General features: G+C 35.5%; 1 protein-coding gene across 1 annotated transcript in view; it reads left to right on the top strand.

Moving 5' to 3' along the window:
• Window positions 1-201: 201 nt before the first annotated feature.
• Suco (SUN domain containing ossification factor) overlaps window positions 202-27772 on the top strand; it is a 60907-nt gene continuing 33336 nt past the window's right edge. Inside the window, 9 exon segments of the mRNA XM_028864449.1 lie at window positions 202-563; window positions 13145-13256; window positions 14810-14920; window positions 17400-17554; window positions 18911-19048; window positions 19446-19599; window positions 23022-23145; window positions 23894-24018; window positions 24502-24569. Coding sequence (XP_028720282.1) covers window positions 502-563; window positions 13145-13256; window positions 14810-14920; window positions 17400-17554; window positions 18911-19048; window positions 19446-19599; window positions 23022-23145; window positions 23894-24018; window positions 24502-24569 — 1049 coding nt within the window. The 5' untranslated portion in view covers window positions 202-501.

Consider the following 27772-nt stretch of genomic DNA (forward strand, 5'->3'; position numbering starts at 1 on the left):
TCAGCGGAGGGGGCGTGGCCCGCGCCGAGGCCGGGCTGGAGTGCGAGCGGAGCGGGACGTGGGTGACGCGTCTCCTTCCAGCTCAGCGGCGTGTGAGGTGTCGGGGCCCGGCCGGCGATTGGCTGTTGAGTGGCGAGTACGCGGCGGCCGTTGGTCGCTGGCAGCACGGAGCGAGGGCTCGAGCGGGCGGGGCGGGGATGGGGAGGCTGTGGCGGCGACGGCCGGAGGAGGCGGGCGCGGGCGAGCGGGCGGACCCAGCGGCGGCGGCGGCAGTCCCCGGAGCGCCCCTGTGAAGTGTCCCTGTCCGCGCTGCCCTGGGCCTGTCGGGGAGGCCGGCCGGGAGGCGAGCCGCTGCGGAGCCGCTCCCCTAGCGCCCCAGCCCTCCGGACGCTCGGTCCCATCCTCGCGCTCCTGCTCCGGCTGCTCCTCCATCTTGGCCTCGGCAGTGGCTGCTGCGGGGAGGATGTGCCGCCTCCTGGCAGGGGGAAGAAGGAGGAGAAGATGAAGAAGTACCGGCGGGCCTTGGCCCTGGTCTCCTGCCTCTCTCTCTGCTCTCTGGTCTGGTGAGTAGGGGCGACCCCGCGGGACTTTGGCGTGGACGTGATAGGGGAGAGGGAGCAGGTCGGGTCACACCCCCGAGTCCTCGTGGCTTTGGGGGGGGGTTTGAGGGTGCTCCTGTCCCCGTGCTCCCCCAGGCAGGGGGCACAGTGGCCACCCAGCTCTTCCTCTTGAGATGATCGGGTTGTGCTTTGGAATGTACGGAGTCCAACGGGGAGGAGAAGGGAGTAGGGGGCATCCCTCGGTGCCTTTGTACTCGGGGACTCCCGCGCTGCCCATGGGGCAGTTGGGGTAGGGTTCGGAAAGCTGGTGGTGAGTGAGTAACTCGGCTTTACGGTCAGTCACTTGCTTTCAGTATGAGGGAAGGGCATGGGCGAGTCAGGTGTGATGTGTTCCGGACCTGTGATTTTGAAAACGTGAGGCGTCAGGAGGGTAAGAGTAATGTATAAACAGTCGTCCTTTCTGCTCAGGTCTTGCACAGGTCTTGCTTGACCAGGGACCACTTTGGGGGACACGGGTCTCGCGGGGACGTGCCGTATGAAGTCCTTTTCCGGTTAGCTTGATGGAGAAGGGATCACAGACGGAGTATTCACCGTGGGTTTCGGTCACGTCCTTTGGTACTGGGAGAGTAAACTCATTTGCGACCTGTTCCGTTCTTTGTCTGAAACTTTATGGAGTTCAAGTTCATTTTAAGCACGTCTCTGGTTTTTGAGGAGCAGAAACAGCTTGTCAGCCAAAAGACTGCTAAAGGTGTACTTGGAAAAGCCATTATTTCTGAAGGAATTCCCGGGAGGATTCCTTCAGAGTCATGACATTTGGTGACCAAACGATGGCTTTTCTGTCAGAATGATTTTGTTTTTTATATTAAAATCTTGACAGATTTTCTTACTTAGCTTATTTCTTCAAAGCACTTAACAATAGTTCCGTTTTGATGAGTGTGAATGGAATCCAGGGGCTCTGAGTTGTAGAGTTGGTGCTCATATAGAATAATATATTAATGAGGATGAAAAGAAAACACTTGTCTGAGAAAATATGACTGGAAGGACTATATTATATTGGAGAACAAAATGTTTGGTCTTCTGTTTGTCATTCTGAACCATTCAAATCCTCCTTAACAGAAACAGGTATCTGAAAACGGCATAGAATTAGACAGCAATTTCTTAGAGTTGGTGAGCTTCTTTTACTGGCCATTTTTTTCTCCTTTCATTCAGAAATTGTCTCCAAATTTTGTTACCCACTTCTGTTTTGTAGACAGAGTGTTGTATGTTCATATTATAATCAGTTTCTAGGGTTTACCCTCTCCCTTACCCGATTGTATTACTACATTTTACTTTATGTTTTTTGTTTTTCGAGACAGGGTTTCTCTGTGTAGCTTTGGTGCCTGTCTTGGATCTCACTCTGTAGATCAGGCTGGCCTTGAACTCACAGAGATCCGCCTGGCTCTGCCACCCAAGCTGGGTGCCACTGCTGCCGCCCTGCATATTACTTCATTTTAGTTTGATCTTACACGGTCATAATTTGATAGATTGTGACAAAGCCTTTCTGTTTTTGTCTTAATTGTCTAGAGTACTATAGATTTACCTTAACAGAAAAGCAAAACTAATTCTATCCATGTCATTCATTCTGGTTGCTATTTTTTTTTCTTTTGCACACTATTAATCACAATTCTTGGTTAAGTAGTGCAATGTATTCTAGGTGTAATTGTAGCATAGCTACAGAACAGCAGTGGTAGCCAGTATTTATTGTTAGCTGTGCCAAGCATGTAGCATGTGTACATTTTAGCATCAGCACGACCCTCTAAGGTAGATATTACTAACTTTTTTGTATTTTACAGATGAGTAAGTAGAGAGGCTATGGTTCAGCTTGTAACTGAGTAACATGGTTAAGGTTAACTAGCTACTACATTCTGAAGTTTAGATTTGAACCTAAGCAGCTTATAATACAGGCTCCTCATTACAGTGGTTTTTGACTAGGTTAAATAAGGCCTGTGTTATTAGACAGATATGGTGCCATCACTTACTAGATACGTCTGCTTGAGCATGTTACATAACTGCTTTGAACTTTAGTCATTGGAGTCTCAGTATGATACAATTGATCCATTCATATCAAAGTTACAAGTAAATGAGATAACACATAGGCCACTCTTCGTAAAACAGTAAGAGCATTCTATGTATTTCATTATAAAAGCATTCAAAGATGTTTTTCTTATGCTTACTATGTAGTAAACATTGTGACTCTTATTTTTTTGAGACAGGGTTTCTCTGTGTAGTTTTGGTGCCTGTCCTCTCGCTCTATAGACCAGGCTGGCCTCGAACTCACAGAGATCCACCTGGCTCTGCCTCCCGAGTGCTGGAATTAAAGGCATGTGTGCGCTATCACCACCCGGCGTGACTCTTAACAGTGAGCAGCCCATCTTGTTTCTAGTACTGAAACTATAGTGACTAAGAAGCCCCCTTGTCAGTTCCTACTGCTGCTGTAACAAATTACCAGAAATTCAGTGGCTTACACATAGTTATTTTATAGTTCTAGGGTGTGTGTGCAGGAGTCCAAAATCAATCTCACTAGGTCATAGTAGTTACTGAGGTATGGCTGGTTCGTTCTGGAGGCCCGTGTTGGGGGGTGGGGGGTGGGAGCAGGATGACTTCATTTCTTTGGCTTTTTCAGTTTCTAGGGCTTGCTTGGATTCTGTCTCCTGTCTCACATCACTTCAACCTCTTTCTTTGGCCCTCAACATCTGCTTATGAATCATCTTCCTGCCTCCTCTTTCTCCTATAAGGACATACTATATTGGCTGTACCCTTGGTCAATCTAGGAGACTTGCCATGTCTTAGAACTCTTAATTTGTTGAGGTCTTCAGAGTCTCTTACAATATCAAGTATGATTTTCAGATACTGGAGATGCAGAACTGTCAATCATTGGCACAGGGAAGTTGATCATCACAATGAAGTGGAAGATGTGATCCTTGCATTTGAGTAGATATTCTGAGTGTGTCCCCTAATTAGTAAAACTTTATGCATGTGCCTTTAAAATGTGTCTTAATTACTTGTAAGTTATATACATGTGCCAATATGACATCAGTATTTTAGTGTGTGTGTGTATATATATATATATACATATGTAATTATATAAGGTAGGTATTTAAGAAGGATAAAAAACATTTTGCTAATATTACCTTTTGTTTTCATTAAAGTTGTAATTTTCAGTGAGAGTTGTATGATTGACTAGATTATTTTATATCAAATGTAGATGAGAAATGGTTTATACAGATTAGTCTTGCTGTTTTCTTACTGGCTTATGCTTATAATACTATGTTGGCTGTTTTTTTGAAAAAAAAAATACATGTTGTAAGGGTTTATTTAGTTAAAACAAGATAATCCCTCAGTCTTCTTAGCTGGACACATGTGTAAGCCGCAGTGAATTACGGTATACTTGAGATAAATCCCACTGCTTGTGAACTTCCACTCTTCCTTTGGATTTCTGGCTATATTTCTGCAGTTTTTGATGTGTGTCCAGCTAGCCTTTAAGATCAATAAATCCATACATCAATCTTAGTAAAGGCTTGTTTTTAAATAGTAACAGATCTCTTCTCTCTGTGCTTCAAAAGATGATCTTGGAAGAGCTAATATTTAGACTAGTGAGAAGAGCTTGCCATTTAAACAACTCTGACATGTTTGACAAATACAATAAAGGTACTTACAAAAGACATAAGAAGCATCAGATGAGAATTTGTATTTTAGGGTATTCTTCCTGTCATTCTGTTATCGATGAATCATGCCTTTGGGTCAGTTATTTCTGTGGACCTCAGTTCTCACCTGTTAATGATTTCCAGGGTGGATAATTGAAGGTGGGAGACTTGAATTATGAGCAGAGGGAACATTTTGTGGGTTATCTAGAGTGCTTAGTAGGGATGGAGAAGAGTTGAAAAGGAATGTTTGTTAGGGTTTGAAGAGATTTGATTATTGTGCAGGTGAACTCTGATTATAACCAGAGAGAGGATGAGCAAATGAAGGCCATATTGACATTTTAATTAGATTACTATCAAAGATAGAATGGATTTGCTCACAGATTTTGGAGGTGGTAGTCCATAAATGGGGATAAAGTAGGGGGCATTGGGAGTAAATCAAGATGATGACCTTTTTTGACCAGAGACATATGTCAGTCTAGTTTTCATGGGTGGAAGAGGTTTTTTTTCATTTTTTCCCCCCTTGGGTTATGATTCTGTTTCTGTATTCTTAATTTTGTTTTTTTCCTCTGATAATTTTTCCAGCTTCCTACTTTTGTTAATATGTGAAAAGAAAAACAAGAAACATAAACTATATGTAAGCTGTTTTCTTTTTTAAATCATAGAAAAATTGAAAATTCCTATTCTTTTACCTGGAAATTTTTTACTTGATTTCTGCTTCTGTAGAGACTTTAAAAAAGACTTTGAGTCGATATTTCCTGAATAAAATGATATTCAAAATAAATAAACTTAATATAAAAACACTGGGAAAAATCGGGTTTGCTGATATGTATAGTCAGAGGGTGGCATCTGGTGTTTGGAAGAAGTGTGGGGTCATTATAAAGAGTGCTAAGTCCTTTGTATAAGGAGTGTGGGGTCATTATCAACAGTGCAGATCCTTCATATGAACTGGGTAAACTAGGCTGCTTTAATGGTAATAGATCTGGGAAAGGTAGTACAGCATCTGTGTCCAAACACAGAAAGGCCAGTGATTCTTTATAATGTTCTTTGACTTATTTTTAGGAGCTGGAGATGTGGCTCATGTTGCCCTTTAAGGTTATTAGACATTTGAAGATGTTTTAGACATCTTTAATTGGCAGACAATTAAAAAAATCAAAGATATTTACTTATCTTTGAACATTATCATTTTATAATTTTGTTGTTCATGACTAGTAAATTATTCTTTCACCTCTCTCAATCTGAGCAGAGAAATAAATTACATATAATTAACATTCTTGCACTTCTAATGAAAAGGAATAAGCTTAGAGAAGTCTTTGCTTTTTTCCCTCTCAAGTCATCCTCAGCTGTGAACATTATATGTATAAATGCAATATATATATATGCTCATTTTACATAGTTTATCTACATATGGAAATACATAAAACACCCTACTTGAAACAGTGATTTACACATTGCAGATTTTAGTGCCAGCTATATAACACATAGAGCAGAAAACACAGTTTTACTTCCATTACCTATTTTGTTTTCAAGACGATATTATGAAGTGTTTTCGCAAAGTAAAATTCCACCTGTCACAAGGGAATGGGAAATTGCTTTTGAGTATTTGCAGTATAAAAATATAATCCTTTGGGATATACCTGTTTGATAAATGGAGTTTTTTTTTTTTTTTTTTTTTTTGGTTTTGTTTGCTTTTGAAGGGCTTGTCTTCCATTTTTGTGTGTTGGGTATAAAACCTTGGGGCTTCCCAAGTGCTAGACAAGTGCTCTACCATATTCTACACCCCAGGCCCATAACTTTATTTTTATAGTGAATTACTAGTTAAAGGGATTTTGTATTTTACATACAAGTAAAAGTGACAGCTAGCTTTATTTGTGGATGTTTTATAGTGTTGCCATGGTTCTTAGGTAGAGAGCTCATTTTGTATCTTGTATTAAGTGGTAGTATGTATGTTGTGCTTCATTCACTTTGGTGACTTTGGTAGCTTATTGAGTAAAACAGGAAAGGCTACATATTAGGATTTAGAATATTCTACAATTTTTTTCACAAATTTATTTAAAATAGTACTTTGTTACCCACAATATATTTGGGACAGAAAGGGAAACAGTGTAAGTGTGGGACTTGAGCCCTGTGTTCAAGTTGCTTGTCATAATACAGATAGATACCTGTATTAGAGTAGTGGAGAAGCCTGATAATCATTTTACGATCATTACAACTCTTGTGAGATGTACAGCCTTTTAGTATAGACATCTTCATTTAAAGATGAAGAAGACACATAGACATTAGGCAACTTGGCCAAGTTTTCTCGCAACTAACATGGGATGGATCCAGAACTCAGCTTTGAGTTGTGAGCCTATGTTCTTTTGTTTCTTCCTATGTTTATTTGTTTGTTTGTTTGTTTATTTATTTATTGCCTCTATGCCAGTTGATGTCCTTGGGCTAGTGTCTTTATCTCTTTATAGTCAGATTTCTTTTTGATCTGATGAAGCAAGAGAGGATTTAACAATGTTTAAACTTGTTTAAAAAATACACTTTTTAGGTGGGCATTGGTAGCGCATGCCTTTAATCCCAACACTCTGGAGGCAGAGCCAGGCGGATCTCTGTGAGTTCAAGGCCACCCTGGTCTACAGAGTGAGTTCTAGAACAGCCAGAGCTGTTACACATAGAAACACCGTCTCCAAAAAACAAAGACAAAACAAACAAAAAAGTATACTTTCTTAGGATTCCTACATTGAACAGACTATATGTATGGGTATTTTTGTTTTTGTATTCAGTTTAGTGTTACTGATTTAGATAAACTCACCTATTTTTATACAGCCAACATTCTAGAACTATGACTAGAATACTAATGAATCATTCAGAAAGCTAAGTTTCATAGTTATTAAATGTAAAAAACAGGGCTGGAGTTGCTAGGAAGACTTGAATGTATGTGCCAGTCATAAACTCTCCTGTGTGAACAGGTGCTTCATGAGCTGAAATAGGATGCTCTGTTGCTGCTAATATGAATGATGGCTCTCTCTGTCTTTATGCATTTCACTGCCCGAAGTGAGCAGATGGCATTTAATTAATTGTCAAGGGGAAAGAATATGGGTAAATTGATAATGAGTGGATAGAAGTGGTAATGCACGTAAGCTTAAGGAAAAGTAGCAGATACATTTGTGAGATTGGTGAATTTTATAAGTAAAGCCAAAGAGCTAGATGATAAATATCCAGCAAGGAAAGTTGTTTTGAGAAGGTTTTTTTGTTTTTGTTTTTGTTTTTTGACATCGTTGTGTTAGATATGTTTCAGAAGAGAGACTTACAGGGACAAATACTTCAAAGCAGAGTAATTGAGTTTGCCACAGCAAGAATGTGGTTTTAGAAATGAAGAAAGTAAGTACATTAAGCATAAATTTTATGGAAGTAAATGATCTGGTTATGTAATAGGTTGTGAAGTTCAAGGCCAGCCTGGGCTACAGAGTGAGTTCCAGGAAACGCCCAAAGCTACACAGAGAAACCCTGTCTCGAAAAGCAAAAAAAAAAAAAAAAAAAAAAAAGAGTCAAGAAAGATGACCAAGAAAGACAGCCTTTGAAGGCCTGTTATGCTTTCCTGTAATCCTAACATTTGCAGGAGGGAGGATTAGGAATTCAAGGCCAGCCTTTGCTCCATAGAGAACAGTCTTAGTTACATGAGACCCAGTAAAAGGATGGGAAGGAGGAAACTGGAAACAAAGATGGAAGGACATTTAAGATCACTTTGTCAACAATTAGGGTCTGATAAGGTTGAAGAGGTTGAAAACAGAAATATCTTGGTTTTTTGTTTTGTTTTCTTTTGTTTTTCGAGACAGGGTTTCTCTGTGTAGCACCTTTCCTGGAACTCACTTGGCAGCCCAGGCTGGCCTCGAACTCACAGAGATCCGCCTGGCTCTGCCTCCTGAGTGCTGGGATTAAAGGCGTGTGCCACCACCGCCTGGCCAAAATATCTTGTTTTTAAGAGGGAAGTGTTGGTAAACTTTTGGGAGTTGAAATAGAAGATATTTGGGAGGTGGCAGGCATGCATTCTTGCATATTTGTTTGGTAGCCTGGAGGAAAAAGAATACTTAGAATACTTATAATAAAAAGTTAATGGCTACAGTAGCCTTATGCTTTCTATTTTAATTTTTAAAAAGGATTTATCAAATGTTGTATATGTTTGCATGTCTTTGTGTAGATATGTGCATGTGAATGCAGTTGTGTATGGAGGCCATAAAAGGACCTGGGATTCTGTGGAGTTAGAAGCTCTTGTAAGCTACACAATTTGAGTATTGGGAACTGAACTTTGTATTCAAGAGTAGTATGTGCTCTTAACCACTGAGCCATCTCTTTAGCCCCATACTTCGGATTTTTGTCAGTCCCTAAATGAAATTCTTTTAAATGCTCCTGTTTGCTGTAGGATGAAAATTTGAAGGCTTAGTCCTGAACCTACTTTTGAAACTTAACTCTTTTTATTTTCTATTTGTAGATTTCTGTTTTACCCAGACTATAGTGTTAGCCTGGCACTAATTTATTTGGGAACTCTTTTTGTATTTTAAACTGAAAATTACTATAGAAAAAGCACTGTGATTTGAGTTTTATAGGATAAATACATCTTATACAATTTCTTAAAATATATCATTTTAACTGTGATTAGTGTATGTTTATTTCCAGTTGTTATGAATTATTGCAGGGGTGGAGGCGAGGGCATCCCTTGTGCAGGGAAACATGGTGGCATCAGCCATTAATTCACAACCCAGATACTGCATCCATGTGGAGAGTTTATTATAATAGAGAGATGAAGAGAAAGATAGTGAAGAGAGAGACAGAAAGAGAGGAGGAGAGGAGGAGGAGGGAGGAGAGAGAGAGAGGAGAGAGAGAGAGAGAGAGGAGGGAGGGAGAGAGAGAGAGAGAGAGAGAGAGAGAGAGAGAGAGAGAGAGAGAGAGAGAGAGAGAGAGAGAGAGAACCTCGTGGGAGGAAAAGTGGAAGAGAGAGGAAGGGGAGGAGTTTTTCCTTAGAATGAGGCTTTTACCTCAGGACACAGGGTGGTGCTAAGGGGGTGAGATTTCAAGGGGCGGATCAGAATATTATTAACACCAGTAGCTTAAAGGATAGATTTTATTGGCAAAATTAGTAATGGTAGAATAAGATATAAAACATGGCCTACCTTGCTCAGTGCTTCTTTATGATGGATCATTGAAATTATAGGCCAATCTTTAGTCATCAGTCATTGAATAGAATTTGATATGTGGAGTATATAGTGGCTGAGAAAATCCAAGGCCAGTCATATGTGAGTGATGACTAGTAATGATCTGAACTACTAAATTGAGAGGTTTGATTATCAGCCAGCAGTAGAACAGTTTTCTCAGCTAGACTGAAAGGAGAAGGGATACATTGTGCTCTTACCTACTAAGAGACCAAGCAGAAGCAAAGCAGTTTTTTTTAAGAGCCCCAAACTATAAGGTTAAGAGTGAAATATGCCGGCGTTGGTGGCGCACGCCTTTAATCCCAGCACTCGGGAGGCAGAGCCAGGCGGATCTCTGTGAGTTCGAGGCCAGCCTGGGCTACCAAGTGAGCTCCAGGAAAGGCGCAAAGCTACACAGAGAAACCCTGTCTTGAAAAACCAAAAAAAAAAAAAAAGAGTAAAAATATATATAATATTATATATATTCTTTAAAGCCAAGTATTTGAAAGAAAAAAAAAGTACCTTTTAAGCAAAGACTCTGGAGGCCAAATGACAGTTTGCTGTTTTATCACCAGTGTTTAACCAGAATGGCTTCCGTATTATTTCTCATTTCTTACAAGTCTTGTAATACGTTACAGAATTTTGTAGTTTTGTTTTTGTTTTTGTTTTTAAAAAACTTAAGTAGTGATGTTAAAAAATAAAACCTGTATTTTTTCATGGTTAATTTGAACCATACTGCCCTAAATGAATGGCCAGTACTGTATTTCTGTATCAAGAATAAACTGTGAATTTGGTATCAGAAGCAATCTTTACCGATAAAATTTCTTTAGTGTAAATGTCAACTACTTTTCTACATACTGTAGATGATTAGATTCCTTTACATGCTGCAAATACAGTCACATTGTAGTTTGGTTCAGGTATTTAGTTCTTACATGGTTATGGCTATATAAATGCTACTCTCAGCCGCTTCATGTTGTACAATCTAATAATTTCTTTTCTCTATCGTTTTCCCAGAAATACTGACTTGTTTTTATTGAATTTGCTTATTTTTTCTTTAATTACAAATTTTTCTAGTTATAGTGTATGCTTCAGACTTTCAAAAACGGATCAGTAAAATCATAAATTTTACCTTCTATCAGGCCCATGAAATTCTGATAACCTTCTGTCTAGACTGGTTGCCCTATGTTCCTTGTTTCTAGCTGTCATCCTGACGCTTCTTTTCTCTTTTTAGACATAGAAGATGGAGTCTCTTTGGCCCTCTTATCTCAGTATAATATTGCTGTAATTGTAGCTTCATATAGGTCTAATCAGTCCCTGTATGCATTAGAACTGCCTTTACTATCACTAGCCTACTTTTATTTTTTTTCAAAACTACATCCTTGTAGTTTCTGGATGTGGTTTTCAAATCTTCCTTATATGTCAACTTTGAATTGTGTTAAAATGACATTTTTTTCCCAAATAAAGCAGTTGTCTAATGTTGGCAATCTCAAATAGTTTGATTTAATAATTTTCATGTTAAGTTTGTATCTTTTATTTATTGCTAACAAAGACTAGGAATGTATATTTTATACCTTACTTGTAATAGTTAATTCCTTTGTATTTTACATTACTCATCTGTATACAGATAAACTCATTATTTGTAACTCATAATCATTTTACTATTTACTTTTCCACTTTGGTACCTTTTTCTTAATTGAAAATAGATTTTTTTCATATAGTATTTCTGATTAAGGTTTTTTCTCCCTCTACTCTCTCCCAACTCCCCACCTACCCAAGTCCACTTCTTTCTCTTTCTCATTAGAATACAGACAGACTTCCAAAAAATAATAAAAAAATAAAAACAAGCAAACCAGAATAAAATGAAACAAACATAAGAAAAAAGACAGGGTGGTGGTGGTGGTGGTGCACTCCTTTAATCCCAGGACTCAGGAGGCAAAGGTAGGCAATTCTCTGAGTTACAAGCCAGTCTGGTCTACAGAGCTAGTTCCAGGATAGCTAGAGCTTCACAAGGAAAACCTGTCTCAGAAAAAAACAAAAAAAAAAGAAAAGAGAGCCAAAGAGAAAGCACAAGAAGCACATTCAGACACATATACAGACACAGAGCAATCCCAGCAAAACAAAACACAACACTAGACACCAGACATTAATACATACACAGAAGACCTGTAAGGAAAAGAAAACAAAAGGTAATGTCCCATTAAAGCTCCCTGAGACAAGGAACCTCCAAAAATGCCATTGAGTTCATTTGTGTTGGCTACCTGCTGATGTGCATGGAGCCTCTCCTCAAGAGTGCTTTGTATACCCGGTGAGATTCTGTTGGAGAAAACTAATTTTTCCTTTGGGAGTGGTTATTAATTGGAGATAGCTTCTGGGTTAGGGATGGGGACTTGTGTTGGCTTGTGTTCACTTCCTTCTCAGTGCTGGGATCCCATCTGACTTAGACCTGTGGAGGCCCTGTGCTTGCTGCCACAGTCTTGGGGTTCATATGTGCGGCAGTACTTCCGGTGTTTAGAAGGCCTTGTTTCCTTGGTGTCTTTCATCCCTTCTGGCTCTTACAATCAATCCTTCTACCTCCTCTGCTGAAGGGTTCCATTAGCTCTGAGGGGAGGGATTTGATGGAGACATCTCGTGTATTGCTGAGTATTTCAACATCTCACTCTGTGCACATTGTCCTGTTGTAGGATACTTCCTTTTTTTTTCTTTTAAAATTCTCATAGCATTGATACTCCTGACAGTAGATTAGTGATGCTGATCTTGTTTCAGAACTACATAGATTATTTTTATATTTTTAAAAAAGATATGTCAACTTTTTGGATTATATGGCATATATGTTCCCTATACTATGTTTGTGTGTGTGCATGTGCGCGCGTGTGCATGTGTGTGTGTGTGTGTGTGTGTGTGTGTGTGTATTATTCATTTGAAGAATCTTGATAGCTAGGTAGTTTTATCTAGATGCCTTTTAGTGGGAATGGTCATGATCCTAGGTATAAATTACAAATGAAATAGATTTATATTTAAACCAGTTTTGATAGCCTGCTTTCTAAAATGTCTTATAGAATGAAAGTAACTTGAGAAATAGTAGACTACAAATTTGGTAGAGATTTCAGTTTTATTGTTAGGAGGAACTTCTGAGATAATTTTGACATTAAGATAGCTCAGAGATATTTGTGTATTTATTTTTATTGCTTGTTTTGAGCTAAACAATCATAAGGTGTTCTATTCCTCCTTTGTTATATTTATGGAGAGTTTTTTTGCTTCTATTTCATAATACTGTCAAACTGTAGTATTTGTGCTTATACAGTTTCTATTACTTCTGTCTGTCAATGTCCTTTATGTAAAAATAGTTTATAAGCTTACTTCCATGCTTTAATTGAGGCGGTTTTTAGAATTACCTTTAAATATTTGTACATGTCTTTCACATCTGGACACTTTCTCAGGAGGCTAAGTTTGACAACTTTCTGTACCTTCTGTGATAATTATCACATGCTGCTTTTGTGAAGTTGTTTTTATTGTACTCTGTAGGAATTTATATATTACTTGGCAGTGATAACAATAGAATCAATTAACTTTTTTCCTTCTAAGATATTCATACTCTAAAGTTATGTTCTTGAGCATATTAGGTAGGATAAGAACTTGTTTTATTGCCTCCACTTGTAGCCCATAAAAAGTATTATGTTTTAATAATTTCCCTTCTCTGTTGTTCCTTGTTGCTGGTGGCGGGTGTCTGCAGGCTTCCCAGTTGGCATGTATGCTGTAAAGAGAGTTCTTCAGCTTCAACAGCCTATTATTCTCAAGATGACAGTTGTGCATTAGGAAGTGAAGACACACAGTTCCAGAAAAAGGTACCTTAAATGGAATTGACAGTCTTGCTTTCTAAGGCTGTCTTAATTTAGAATGAAAGTAACTTGAGAAATACTGAGTACAAATTTGGTGGAGACTTCTGTTTTATTATGTTATGAGGAGCTACTGAGGTAATTTTGACATTACAATAGCTCAGATATTTGTATATTAATTTTTGTTGCTTGTATTTCAGATTTTGGTAGCATACCATGTTCTACAGTAGGGAATAAGAATGATGTATATTCAATAAGAATTGGTCTTTAATTGCTACAAAGAAATATACTCTTATAAATTAGAAACTATCGGCAATAAGTATTGCATGGAGAATTTGCAGTTGGAGGCTTTGTAGTTCCTTAGATATAATTAAGTACATTGAATAGATTTAAAACACCTAATAGTTTTGAAATCATTTATAATTTACTATTTCAAATAGTAAAGGTAAATATTGATTTGTATTTGACTTTTGCCTCCAAGTTTATGTATTTTGAATTATAGAAGTAACTTAGGCTGACTATAAAACAATCATCTTTGTATCTTCTAAGGAATCATAGTTTACTGATTGTTGTGAATGCTCAAATGTTTTCCTGTGGGTATAGATATACATTTAAAGAGGAATACAAATTAATGTTTTTATTTCCGTTAAGATAACAACAATGTTCCACAAAGTGATTTCCTTCTCCAAGGATATACCCACATGATCTTTCTATGTTGATGGTTTCTTCAGAATGGCTACATTTTCATTATATTAAATAGATACATGAGGATGTATTTTACCCTTCATGGACTTTTGTGTTGTTCCTCAGCTGTGTCTGCATGTTAAACATATATGTACTATGACATTTTTATTTACATATTTAGAGGTTTGAGATATATTTGGATTGGATTATTTAATTTTCTGAGTTGTATAGAATTTATTTCTGGGATGAATGATATAAACTTTGGAAAATTTGTCTAAATGTTTCTTTAAAACAAAACATAATATTTTAGCTTTAACCACAGTCAATAGTACTTGTCTCTAACTTCTTACTTGATGAGATATCTAAATTTCAAATGTTATAAAAATGAATTAAGCAAATATTAAGTGGGGAAAAATTTTTTCAGCGAACATTTTGATATTTTGTATGTGCTAGGTAAACTCAGGTTTAAAAAAGGCAAACATGAGCTTTGCTTTTATGAAATGTGTATTCTAGGAAACATATTTAAAGGCACAGTTATAGAAAATTTTAATGAGCATGTCAAAAGAGAGATGAGACATGTATATTCCATGTAATTATGAAAGTTTTACTTTGTGTCTGATACACAATGCTTCATATAAGATGTTTATTAAATAATCAAATGAGGTTCTTAAATTCACATATTTTATATTAAGTATGTTGGCAAGGAGAGGAATGGAAGGAGATAGAACATAAACAAAAACAGTAAATACAGTTGAGAGTCAAATGTATATAAGACTGGTTTTGTAGCAAAGAAGGAGATAGTTTTTGGTGACTGATTTTTTTTTTTTTTTTAAATAAAATAATTTTACTAGTCTTTTTTTTTTTTTGTCACAATGTAGAATGAAAGAGAGGAACCTAGTAATGCTGAGCTATCAGGAAAATTGAATTCATATTTACCTATTCCTCCAGAAGAAAATAAATTAAAAGATGACTATCCTGTGGATGTACAAGTAAGCTCTATATTGCTCTTGCTTTTAATAATATAACTTTATGGTCTTTTTGCATAGGATTGGATGCATTTGTTTGGGCAACATGTTATATGGCGTTATATTTTCTTTACTTTAAAGTACCATATAGCAGAATGTAAAATTAGTTACTTTGAAATAGTAGTACTGATTTTGAGAAAATGTAAAATTATAGATTTAATAATAAGTATAACTGTTTTCTTAGAAGTAAAATGTGAGTGCAAATACTTATTTCTTCCTAAATTCTATTGTTTGACTCATTATAAATATATATTTTCTGATTTCTAGGTACCATAATTTTTTCTGACTTTATTTTTTTTTTTCTGCTTTATTTTATTTACAGCAGTAATTGTATGTAGAACACAGAGCATTTTTGGTATCAATATTTAAATTTATATAGGATATAAAATTAAAAGAATAGATTAAAATGAAATATTTTACCACTTTTTTTCATTCTGAGTATTGTTTTCTATTTTATGCACCAGAAGATATTAAAGGGAAGATATTAAAACCCTGAATAAATATACCGTAAACCCAGTAGAATGCTGATATATCTGGAAACCATTTAATGCAACAGTAGTTGAAAGAACTAGGGATGTTTGGAGATAGAAAGATTAAGGAAAAAACAAAACATCTTATATATTAAAAAATATATCTTAGTATGAGGGCGTTTCATCTTATTAGCTTTTGGAAAATATTAGCCAAAGATTTATTCATAGATTAAAAGAATGCCGTCTATTGACTTGAGTATCTTGAAGCAGCTAGAACAGCAGTTCTCAACCTGTGGGTTGTGATCTCCACAGGGGTCACATATCAGATATCCTACATCAGATATTTATATTAAAATCCATAACCGTAGCAAAACTACAGTTGTGAAATAGCCATGAACATAATGTTATGGTTGGGGGTCACCACAACCTGAGGAACTGTACTAAAGGGACAGGGCATAAGGACTTAGGTTAAAAAAATATAAAAGAATTACTTTTCAAAAGTTTGAATATATGCTGAAATAACATAGTTTTTGATAATGTCCTTCCTAAAGACTTCCTACCTTAAAGAACAAACCAGTGTTAATTTGTGAAAATTTCAGTGCTACTAATTCTCCAAATGGTCACATGCATTGTATCCTGCTGCACAGTCTTCTGTCTTCTTTTTGCTTCCATGCCAGCTCAGCTATTTTGCAAGGCCTACCTCATCTAGTCCATAATAGTTCATAGTTTTTCTCTTTCCTTGAACTTGATGTGAATTCTTCTCACTTGCTGGTCTTTGTTAAACTTTAGATGCTGGGAAAATTAGTCAAAAGAATGTTCTCCTTATTTAATAAATTTATATTAGAATTGAAAATAAGAGGGGGACATAATAGCAATTGAGCTATTACAGAGGTGATAAGACTGAATAGAGAAGCCAGGCAGTGGTGGCACCCGCTTTTAATCCCAGCACTCGGGAGGCAGAGCCAGGTGGATCTCTGTGGGTTCGAGGCCAGCCTGGTCTATAGAGCGAGATCCAGAACAGGCACCAAAACTACACAGAGAAATCCTGTCTCGAGAAACCAAAGAAAAAGACTGAATAGAGAATAATGGAAGCAGTAAGGACAGGGGCTAGCTAATCCTATTATATCTGGGTGTGGGAGTACTGATAATCGATTTCTATTTGGGAGGGGTGAATGACCTAGACCATTCAGGACTGAAAGAAAAGCAAATTATTTATTGCATTGTAGTACTTGCACATATCTTACATTGTTATTTATTGATAAACATTTTTCTATAAATTCTTTATGGATAAAAGTACTATATCTTAACATTTTATATATTTACATAGGATTCCTTAGTTTTTGTATTCATTAATGAAATAGAAGTGGGATTACTTGTAATACCTGATACAAAATAGGAAAAAAGGAGAATGGGCAAGCTAAGCTGTGTCTGCAGATGCATGAAAAATGCACAGGTCACATATTAGAATAATAATAAATGAAATAAATTTCTTAGGGTAGAATGAATGTCGCTTGTTGGAAGAAAGGATTGTGTGTGTGTGTGTGTGTGTGTGTGTGTGTGTGTGTGTGTGTGTGTGTGTAAAATATTACTTTTAGGGCTGGAGAGATGGCTCAGAGGTTAAGTGCACTCACTGACTGCTCTTCCAGACGTCCTGAGTTCAATTCCCAGCAACCACATGGTGGCTCACAACCATCTATAATTTGATCTAGTACCCTCTTCTGGCATTTAGGTAGAACACTTTATACATAATAAATAAATCTTTTTTTAAAATTATTTCTTTTAAGCAATTTTCTTTTTTTAGTGCTGGAGAATTAAACCCAGGATTCTAGGTGTCATGTATATTAAGCACTTTACCATTAGACTATTCTTAGATTGTGAACATTATGCAGTCATTTTTCAGCTTTCTTTAAACTTTCGTCCATCAAAAAAGTGGTTTATTAACCTTAACATTTAATATAACCTTAAAAAAACAGGACGTGGAAACGACAAAGTTAAGTCTCCCTGTGGTTGAAGCACTCCCTACAGTTGATTTACATGAAGATTCTTCCAGTGTAGTTGTGGGCAGTGAAAACATTGAAAATAGTTCCAGCTCATCTACCTCAGAAACAACTCCAGTCTCAAAGCTTGAGTAAGTCATTATGAAGGGGAGGTTGGGTTATGAGAGAAACAAAAACAATAAATCAGAAATATTTCTTAATAAGACACCTTGATAAACTCTTGATATTTGGACTAGATAGCAGATATAATTTATAGTATTTGTGTCTTATTTGTGTGTATTGAATGTAATCTTAATAGTAAGCTTATTTACATAGCTGAGTAAATAAAATTGATTATGACCTGGCCATGAATTTCTATATAGCACAGGTTCTACTTAGGAGAAATTATGCATTTTTTAATAGTCTATGTAGTTATTTAAAAAAAAAAAAAATCAAGTGTCAGTTTATTTCCATTAACTATTACTAGCATTCCAGTAATAGTTATGTTTTTGTGTGTCCAACTATCTTTTCCTAACTTAATAATATTTGGAATAGTTAAGCTTAAGTTATCCTTAGTTTAGCAAATCAGTTTTGTGCTTCTGAGTTCCTTCATCTGTAATGAAGAGAGCAAAGCCAAACACCCCTCTCTTAATATTACATTATGTATTTACTTTATCATAAGAATTGATAAGAGTAGCTATGTAAAAGAATACTTAATAAACGTTATTTATTGCCACTTTAAAAAAACCTTATACTGTAGTAAGTCAGGTTTTAAATGTCTGTATTCCTCAAGAATATAAGGACTGGACTGATGAAGTTGTGTACAAAGATGGTATCATTTGGGAATGAATGTTGCTTAGTTAAGGAAAAGGGAACAGAAAGCATGTGGAGAAAAGACTAAATACTATTTCAGAAACAATTTAATACCAGAACAATATTTATCTGAACAATATGTTCTTAATTCTCCTGTTTTTAAAAAATTATTTGTGAATTAGAAGTAAGGCAGGGAAAAAATATTGTCACATTTTTTAAAGTAAAATTGTAAAAGTGCAGTAAGACTTCTGCGAAATGGCCTGAGATAATTGTTAGCTTTGATGTATGCAACAGTATTAGTAGATGTTAGAGAAGATACACTTAGAAAAATAACTTAAGATCTATTTTTATCAGACCAAATACTGATTTAATGTTGTGTTTTAAAATTCAGTACTGTTTTAGACCTAGGTACACTCATAGATCAGTCAATAGTTGGTTGTATATGATTTAAGAGAAATAGTTCAGGCTGGCCCTGACTTCTTAGTCCTCCTGTTTTGGCCTCCTAGGTATTGGGATTAAAAGCATGTGCCATTGTGCCCCATTTAAAAATAATTTTTGAAAACATTCCATAGATCTGCGAAGCATTCTTCTTTTGGAAGCTTAGGTTATGTTTCAATGTCACTATTATCATTTTAAACTTGGATTGAGTTGATTAAATTACTGGATTATCATTTTTTTTTTCTTTCCTCTTTTAGTGAAATAGAAACATCTGGTACTTTATCTCTAGCCAAGCCAGGTGAACCTGAGCAGTCTGAAGCCGACTGTGATGCTGCTGAGGCTCCTGATGTGGGTGCTCCAGTTGAACAACCTGCTTTTGTTAGTCCACCTGAAAGGTGGGTGTGAGCAGTTGTTTTTAGTATGATTCTTTTGTTGTTATCATTTTGGTTTTTTATCATGAATGCATCTTGCTATGTAGACCACCCAGGCTATCCTGGAACTTAGTGTGTAACCCAGGCAGGCCTCAAACACAGAATCCTCCTGGCTCAGCCTTCCAGATACTGGGACTCCAGGCTTGCACCACCACGTCTGATTGTGGTAGGATTCTGTAATAACTGTAGTGTGATTGTTTTAAAAAGGTGTTTTTGGTGCAAACTTCATTCTGTTTTTATGACTGGAATTTCAGCTTTGTGCTTTTGTTTAGGTTTTCTTTGTATATGATAATCATAATGATTGTATAAAACTTGTTATCTAGCTAAAACTATGTTAAATGTATCTTTTGCTTTTCAATAGCCTTGTTGGCCAGCATATAGAGAATGTGTCGTCTTCACATGGCAAAGAAAAAGTAACAAAGTCAGAATTTGAATCAAAAGTTTCAGTGAGTGAACAAGATGGTGATGATCCAAAGTCTGCGTTGAATGCTTCATCAGATACTTTAAAAAATGAGGTGAGGTATAACTTTGGCTGTCTCCTACCGTGATGTAATGCACTTTAGTACTGGAATCATGAAAAAAGTTGCTAACCATATTTGTTATGAAATTAGGGATATGCATAAAACTGATAAGAACTCTGCTTCTATATATAGCAAGTAGTTACTTTATGATGTTCTGACTAGTATTTACATATATAGGTGTTCTGGTATAGATTCTCTTGGGTTTTATATATAATTACACGACTTTCTGCCCACCATCGACTATTTAGGGTCATTTAAGTAAAGTCCTTGCCAGGTGGTGGCGCACTCTTTAATCCCAGCACTTGGGAGGCAGAGCCATGCGGATCTCTGTGAGTTCAAGGCCAGCCTGGTCTACAGAGTGAGTTCCAGGACAGGCACCACAGAGAAGCCCTGTCTTCAAAAACCAAAAAAAAAAAAAAAATAAAAATAAAAAAGTAAAGCCCTCACTTAAGCAATGTTTTAGAGCTATAATAGATGACACAACCATTAAAGAATATCATTTATTTCAGTAAGGACAAATACATGCTTCATAGCTAGAATAGTTTAAGGGCATATTTTTGTTTTTGTTACTTATATGCAAGTTGCAACTAGATGCTAAACTTCTGTCTTGAAACATTATTCTTACAATAAAGAGGGACTTCATCACAGTGAAACAGTTATCTTTCTGAAATCCACTTTAGCTGCAGAGAAGAGCCAAGTAAAAAAGTTCCTGAGGAACTGTTACCCAGCAACTTAGGTTCCCCTCTGGCAAGAAAAAAACTAAGTGAAAGAGATGAAGATCTTTTCATCAACTTGAAAGCAAAATAAGTTGAATGAAAGAGTAATTTAAAGTGTCAACCACACATTTATTATTCCTTTTAGTTTGGAATGTTCTATTCTTTTTAGTGAATTTTCACTTCAACTTCCTAACCTATATTTCAGAGCTTTATACTATTTATAGGACTGGATGTGTCTGTCTGTGGTGCTTCTTAGAAACACAGTTCAGTTTTCTGTAGTCCAGTACCTTAAAAGAGCTTTTAATTTCCTCGGTGGAACCATATCGAGTGTTAAGGTTCATTTGTCAATATTACACCCATAGGTAAAAAAGACAAACATTAAACATGACTTCTTTGGAACTTTTTCAGTATCAAATATGAATTGAAGCTTGGCAGCCAGCTCTGTCCTAAATTTACTTGTTCTCAACTAGTAGCCAACTATAGTACCTAACACCTTAGACTGTAAGCATGTGCTAATAGGCAGAAGGATGAAAAGAACCTTAATTAAATGTATAATTACCGTCTAAACAAATCAGTATCCCAGAAAGACTGTCAGAGATAACATGTGAGCATCCAATTCAGAATGATTCTGCCTAGTTAAGTTCGTGTAAGCCACTTTGTTTTCCAATGAAAGCAGTTCTTTGCTGTTATTTAAAAGGTTTGCAGGACACTGACACAATTATACACACAGTGTTTTAGAAAGTGGCTCCATTTGTAGACAGTGCATTAGAAATTGATTTTATGGTTTTGTTTAGATTTCTTAATTGGTGAGAGGAACTTTGTTACCTGGAACTCAAAAAAATGTGTACATGTTATTTTTGATTTTGTTTGTCTTGGGGGACTTCATCATCTCAGCCAAGTGAATTTTTATAATTACTTATTTACCAGCGTTAATTCTCTCAACAGACTTTGTTCATAAGCACATGTTTTTTTTTTTTTTTTTTTAATACACAAATGGGTAAGCCATGAAATGAATAGGTAAGTAAATGAATCTGCTTTAAAAAAAAAAAAGGAAGATAGTGTGCTCTTTCTTGGTTACAGCTTCTCTTCAGACCATGCTATCATGTACTTGGTGATTTTAAAAGTTTTCATTTTAGGACTTTGAAACAGTATGTACTGACATTCTTGTCTTTATTTAGACTTTTACTCAATGTTGACTTTGAGATTTGTCTCTTGTTACTGCTTGATTATTCTGTTACAGTTATTCATTTGAGGAATATTCAAGTTTCTGATTTCCTTATATTAGAAGTAGTACTGCACTATGCAGTTACACATTAAAAAAAACCATGTGTACATTTTTCTGACATTGCACATAAGTGTGAATTAGTGGGTATGTACATTTTGTTAATACTAATTTTAAGATTCCTTCAGCAATCTGATAGATTCCCCATGATTCAGTAGTTTGTCACACTTTAACAACTCCGATTGGTATTTTTTTGTGTCTCTGATTTCTTAGCTTTTCATGATTATTTTTGTGATTGTATTTTCTTTTTGCTGAATTTATTGCTTCTGTTCCTTCTGCTGCTTATTGATTTTCCATCATTCTTTACATACATTGACTTGTTGGTTGAATATATTATAAATACTTCATTCTTGAGGCTTATTTCATGCAGCTTATTGGCTTAATTTTTATATAACTAGTTTACCAAGTTTTTAAAAATGTATTTCATACATCCATTTTTTTCAAAGTCTTTTTGTTAGCAGGAGTTATAAACACATTTTTTTCTATTCTTTTAAAGTGTAATAATCTTGGAGCTTTTAAAATAACATTTTAAAATCTACTTTAAAATTTTTGTGCATGTAATACTTGTTACTGATTTTGTAAAAACTGTACTACATCTAAAATTACTCCTTTGATAAGTGGATGTGTACATCTTAGATTTATTTTGCGGTGGTTGTACTGCAAATACTATATATATGGATGGATGGATGGATGGATGGATAGATAGATAGATAGATAGATAGATAGATAGATAGATAGATTTCTTTTTGAGTGAGTAAAGAATTTGCTTAGGATACAGCATTCTGTTTTATTTTTAAAAGTGTTTATATCACTAATATGTGAAGGAGTATATTCTTTAGTGCTTGAAGTTTGTTCTTTTATATGAACTTGAACTTTTAAGCAAATTAATATTTCATCTTAAAATAGTATTCATTATAAAATTAAATTTTATTGGGAGGCTGGGGAGATGACTCAGAGGTTAAGAATACTGGCTGCTCTTCCAGAGGTCCTGAGTTCAATTCCCAGCACCCACATGGTGGCTCACAACCATCTATGAGATCTGATGCCCTCTTCTGGCATGCAAACAGAACACTGTGTACATAATAAATAAATGTTTATTTAAAAACAAAAAAATTAAACTTTAAATATTTAGTGTTACAGAAACATTTGTGCTTACCTTCATTATTTATTTATTTATTTATTTATTTATTTATTTATTTATTTATTTATTTATTTGGTTTTTCGAGACAGGGTTTCTCTGTGTAGCTTTGCGCCTTTCCTGGGACTCACTTGGTAGCCCAGGCTGGCCTCGAACTCACAGAGGTCCGCCTGGCTCTGCCTCCCGAGTGCTGGGATTAAAGGCATGCGCCACCACCGCCCGGCTATTAATTTTTTTTTAAAGATTGAAGTTTCTTGGGTTTTCTTGGCATTTCTTTCAGAGCTCTGAATATACAAAGCCAGGAGAAACTGACCCTGCACCTGTCACAGGCCCCAAAGATCCAGAAGATATACCAACGTTTGATGAGTGGAAGAAGAAAGTTATGGAAGTAGAAAAAGAAAAAAGTAAGGAAAGCACTGGGAGTCTACTAACATTTTTTTCTGATGTTTCAATTATTGAGGGAGTGGTTTAAATATTGCTTTTTCTCTTTAAATCATAAAATAAAATTTCTAAAAACTTCATCAGATTTACCACATTGCTGCTGATTACCTGCCATTTATTGGTAGTGTACAGTTTTAATCTTAATTGAATTCCATTCTTAGAGATTATCCACTGATAGTAAAATAAGAAAGAGTGATGCTATAACTCCCAATTTCTGGGGAAAAAAAATTGGACATGGAAAGTTTAGTCAGAAAGTTTTAAACTTTTTTTATACTAATTTAGAGTTTAGAATTCTTGATGTTGGAATCAGAAGTAGAAAGAATAAAACAAAAAAAAGGGCTTTATTCTCAAGGAAAATTTTCATTTTATGTTCTTAGACATATCTCAGGTAATGTGAATTTTTGTAGTTTATCCCAAATATGTTAAAGCACTTTGAATTTCTAGTTTGTAAGTTTTGAGATAAGGCTGAGATAACTGTGAAGTACAAGCTGGCTTCAAATTCATAGCAATCCTCTTTGCATGGCTGGGATTAGAAGCATGTACTACCATGCCTGGCTTGAGATTTCTCATGTATTTTAAAGCTAGATTTTTTTTTTTTTTAAAGCTAGATTTTTAATAGTTAAAACCTGTTCCTTTCCGGATTGTGTTACTAGGGGGTATTTTCATAATCATAATCATCATATATATATTTATAATGAGGTTTATCTACAGGTCAATCACTGCATCCATCTTCTAATGGAGGTCCACATGCCACCAAAAAGGTCCAGAAAAATAGAAATAATTATGCCTCAGTAGAATGTGGTGCCAAAATTTTGGCAGCTAATCCAGAAGCCAAGGTACTTAAAGTATATAAGTTCTTTTCAAAGAAAATATAAGAAACTAGTAACTTTATTAAAAATAGACATTGTTATGATGTTAACTATCTTTTCATATGAGTTATTTTTCAACTTTACTAATTAATACAAGATTATGCTTTTAAATACTTTATAGTGTCAATTTTTAGTTCTATTGGTTGATAATATTGCACCTTTAAAAATATCATTTAATAACACAATGTAACTTTTAAAATAGCTCATAAAAAAGTTATTTTTTCCTTTGTAATAACAGGCATTGTAAGTTTCAAAAGGACAGTTGATATAAGGCTAATTTAATGCTATAGCCTTAATGGGAAATTTTAACCAGTTAGTTTATTTTTTCCCCTTAAGTATTCCATCTTAAGCTTATTTTAAAAGTCTGAAATACAGAAATCTCACAAAATTTTAGAATTGAAATATTTTTAAACTGTTTTTCTTTAATATGTTTTCTTTGTCTCAAAATAGAGCACATCTGCTATTCTTATAGAAAATATGGACCTTTATATGTTGAATCCTTGCAGCACTAAAATTTGGTAAGTAATGTAAAATTTTACAAAGTGTATTTTATATGTGTACATCTTTATTGAGTTAAGATTGATATATTTGCATAATTTAATAAGTATTTATGATTGATTATTATTGCTGTTACTTCAGAATTGAGAACAAAATGCTTTTCTTTTTAAGGAGTTAACAAAAATGTTAATAGTGACAGGCCTGATCAAAAGTACTGTTGGTGGAATTTTCTAGAAAGAGATAACTAAAGGAGAAAGTCTTAGAAGTGGTAATTCCTAGGCTGAATCTTGAAGGACACATGGGAAATGGTAGACGATGGAGGCAGAGTACTCTAAAAAGACTATATTTATTCTCGATGACTATATTTAAGCAGTTTAGTGGTTGCAAAAATAAAGGTAAAATTAGAATAGTGAGATGATGAGGCCAGAGCATTAGTCTAACTGCAATCATACCATTTGGTGCTGGATATACTCAATTTGACAATGTGCATGTGTCTGCACCAGTGCCGTTTGCTGTGTGGATGGAGGCCTAGTGTGTTTTCTTTGACCATTCTACAGTTTATATATTGAGGCAGGGTCTCTTAATTGAGCCCAGAGTTTGCTGATTCTATTAGTCTAAGTAGCTGACTCTCTCCTCGAATTTTCTGGGATTACTGGCAGCTGTCACACTTACTAGCTTCTACTTGAGTGCTGGGGATCTAAACAGTGGTCCTCAAACTTGCCTGGCAAGCACTTCCCTGCTGAGCATTCTCCAGTTTAACAGTTTGTAAGTTTTTTGTTTTTTAAAAGACAGGTAGGTTAATACTTATTTTAAAGAAGTGACATTATCTCATTAACATTTCAAGAAAGCTTGTCCTCAAAGAATGCCTAAAAGAAAATGCAGTTGAAGTAGAGAAATGAGATGGAAGACTGTTGTCATAGCCTTGGTCTGATGTCATGACCTTGAGCTATATAATTGGCAATTTGAGTACAGAAGAGAGGAATTTATCTGAAAGACATTTAAACAGGTAAAATTGGCAGCTCGTAATAATTAGGTATGTAGAAGAGAAAACCATCTAAGAAATACTCTATTATTTTGGCTTCACTACTTTTTAATTCTTTGATTAATGAGTACTATAGACATGGGAGCAGATATACAGGGGAAATAAAACACTTATTACAATTTTATTTTTGCTTCACTGTATAGCCCTAGCTATCCTAGAATTTGGTCTGTAGACCAGGCTGGCTGGCCTCAAACTCATAGAGATCTGCCTGCCTCTGCCTCCCTTGTGCTGGGAGACCACCACTGCCTGGCTTATTACAATATTTCCTAATTGCTGAGCCATCTCTCTAGTCCCATGCACTATTAAATTTTTAAAGTTTGGCTCATCTGCTTATCCCCCTTGTGGAAGCTATTAATTTTAAATGAAATGTTTACTGTTTATGATAATGATTAAATTCACATGGTTTAAATTTCTTTAAAAAGAAAAAATTTCTAGCTTTCATTTTCCATTCACTGTTAAAGTTTAATCTGCATTTTCAGTGTCACTGTGCAAATACATGTATCTCTTTTCATGTAAATTAGTGTATTATACGGATTTATAGCTTAGAAGTATTTGGGCCTTCTCTTTTTTATTTTTAGAGAACTTTTTCATTCTTTTTGATCACTAGTTGAGATTTAGTGAGTCCTCTCTAAGTGGATATTTGGATTATTTGTAATCATTTTCCCAGGGTAAGCAGTAGTATTGTTAGCTGCCTGTGTATTAGTGTCCTGTATTTATGTGAATACCAACTGACAAACCGATTTATTGATAGGGCCTCACTTGGTAACCTAAACTAGCTCTGAATTTATTTTTTAGCCGAGTCTGGTTTCATATTCAAAAATCTTCTTGCCTTTTCCTTCTATGCCCTGGGATCATAGGAATATGCTATATTCTGTCTAGCTTATATTTGTAAATATTTTAAGCTTTTTTTTTTTTTTTAAGTGACTAGGTTTTCTGCTTCTTCTTGAATTAGCTTTTGTGGAAGTCAGTTTTTCATCTATAATACAGAATGCCTAAAAAGACAGCTGAAGGAGGAAGGACTTACTTTAACTTCACTTTCAGTCCAAGGATCAAGGATTTTGAGCCTGAGGCCTGGCAAATTATTGTGGCAGTCTGTTAGATAAGGCTGTTCACCTCATGAGGGACAAGAATCAGAGACAGGTGAAAGGTCTGTGGGAAAAGATATATCCTTGTAAAACACAACCCCTACTTTGTTCAAGTAGATCCTATGTCCTGCTAGTTCATTCAGCTCTAAATCTATCAGTGGATAAATCCATCGATAAAGTTAGAGCCCTTATATCCAGTGTCCTTTCAAAAGCTTAGCCTGTATGTAACAAGATCTTACACTGTAGGAGCTGTAGATTTAAACCTCAACAGTTTTTTGATAAATTACATATTGTGGAAATAAATTTGCCTTCATATTTTCAAAGTTTTATAATAAAAAATTTACAGTATTGTCTTTTTTTTGCCTTAGAGAGCTTTTCTTTTAAAAATAGTATCTAATGTTTATGCTTCCACCATTATCTCCATAAAAATCTGTTTTGTCATTATTTATTCCTTCTGTCTTTTCCTCTTTCATGAATGCCTAAATCATGAATTTTATGTATTCTTTAGATTTGAGAGCTATTACAGAGAAACCCTGTCTCGAAAAATCAAAAAAAAAAAAAAAATTCTGACTATGGATGCTTAATAGAATATATTGAAATTGGATTTGTTAACATAGTTTTATGCAACATTCTTTTAAATTTATACATTGTTCTCTCTGAGAAAACATGAGAGATACAACAGGAATAGGTATAGTGAGAGACTGGCAAGGTATAGTCACCAGCCTACTAGTATTTTATATAATATGAAACTTTTTATTGGGGATAAGCAGTTATTAGAATATCATTAATTATATCAGTGAGCATGTATTAATACAGTTTTTAGTCTTCAAAATAGGGAAAAATTCTGTGTGAAAAAGTGAGAAGGGAGAAATTAGCTTTTAGTTTCTTTCTCTATACTGTATTTTGGGTTTCTTTTCTTTATCACAAATAAAGAGTGTTCAAGGATTTTACAGGGTAGTTTAGAAAATATTTAGGCTTTACCCCAGATAAATATTCTGATTTTTAACTTCTCTGTTTAGTAGCTATGCAACTATTATTTTGTGACCTTTCTCTCTGAAGCCTGATTGGTTTTTACCATCTCCTGGAACTTTGGCTC

This window comes from Peromyscus leucopus, chromosome 15 (assembly GCF_004664715.2).
Source record: "Peromyscus leucopus breed LL Stock chromosome 15, UCI_PerLeu_2.1, whole genome shotgun sequence".
NCBI lineage: Eukaryota > Metazoa > Chordata > Mammalia > Rodentia > Cricetidae > Peromyscus > Peromyscus leucopus.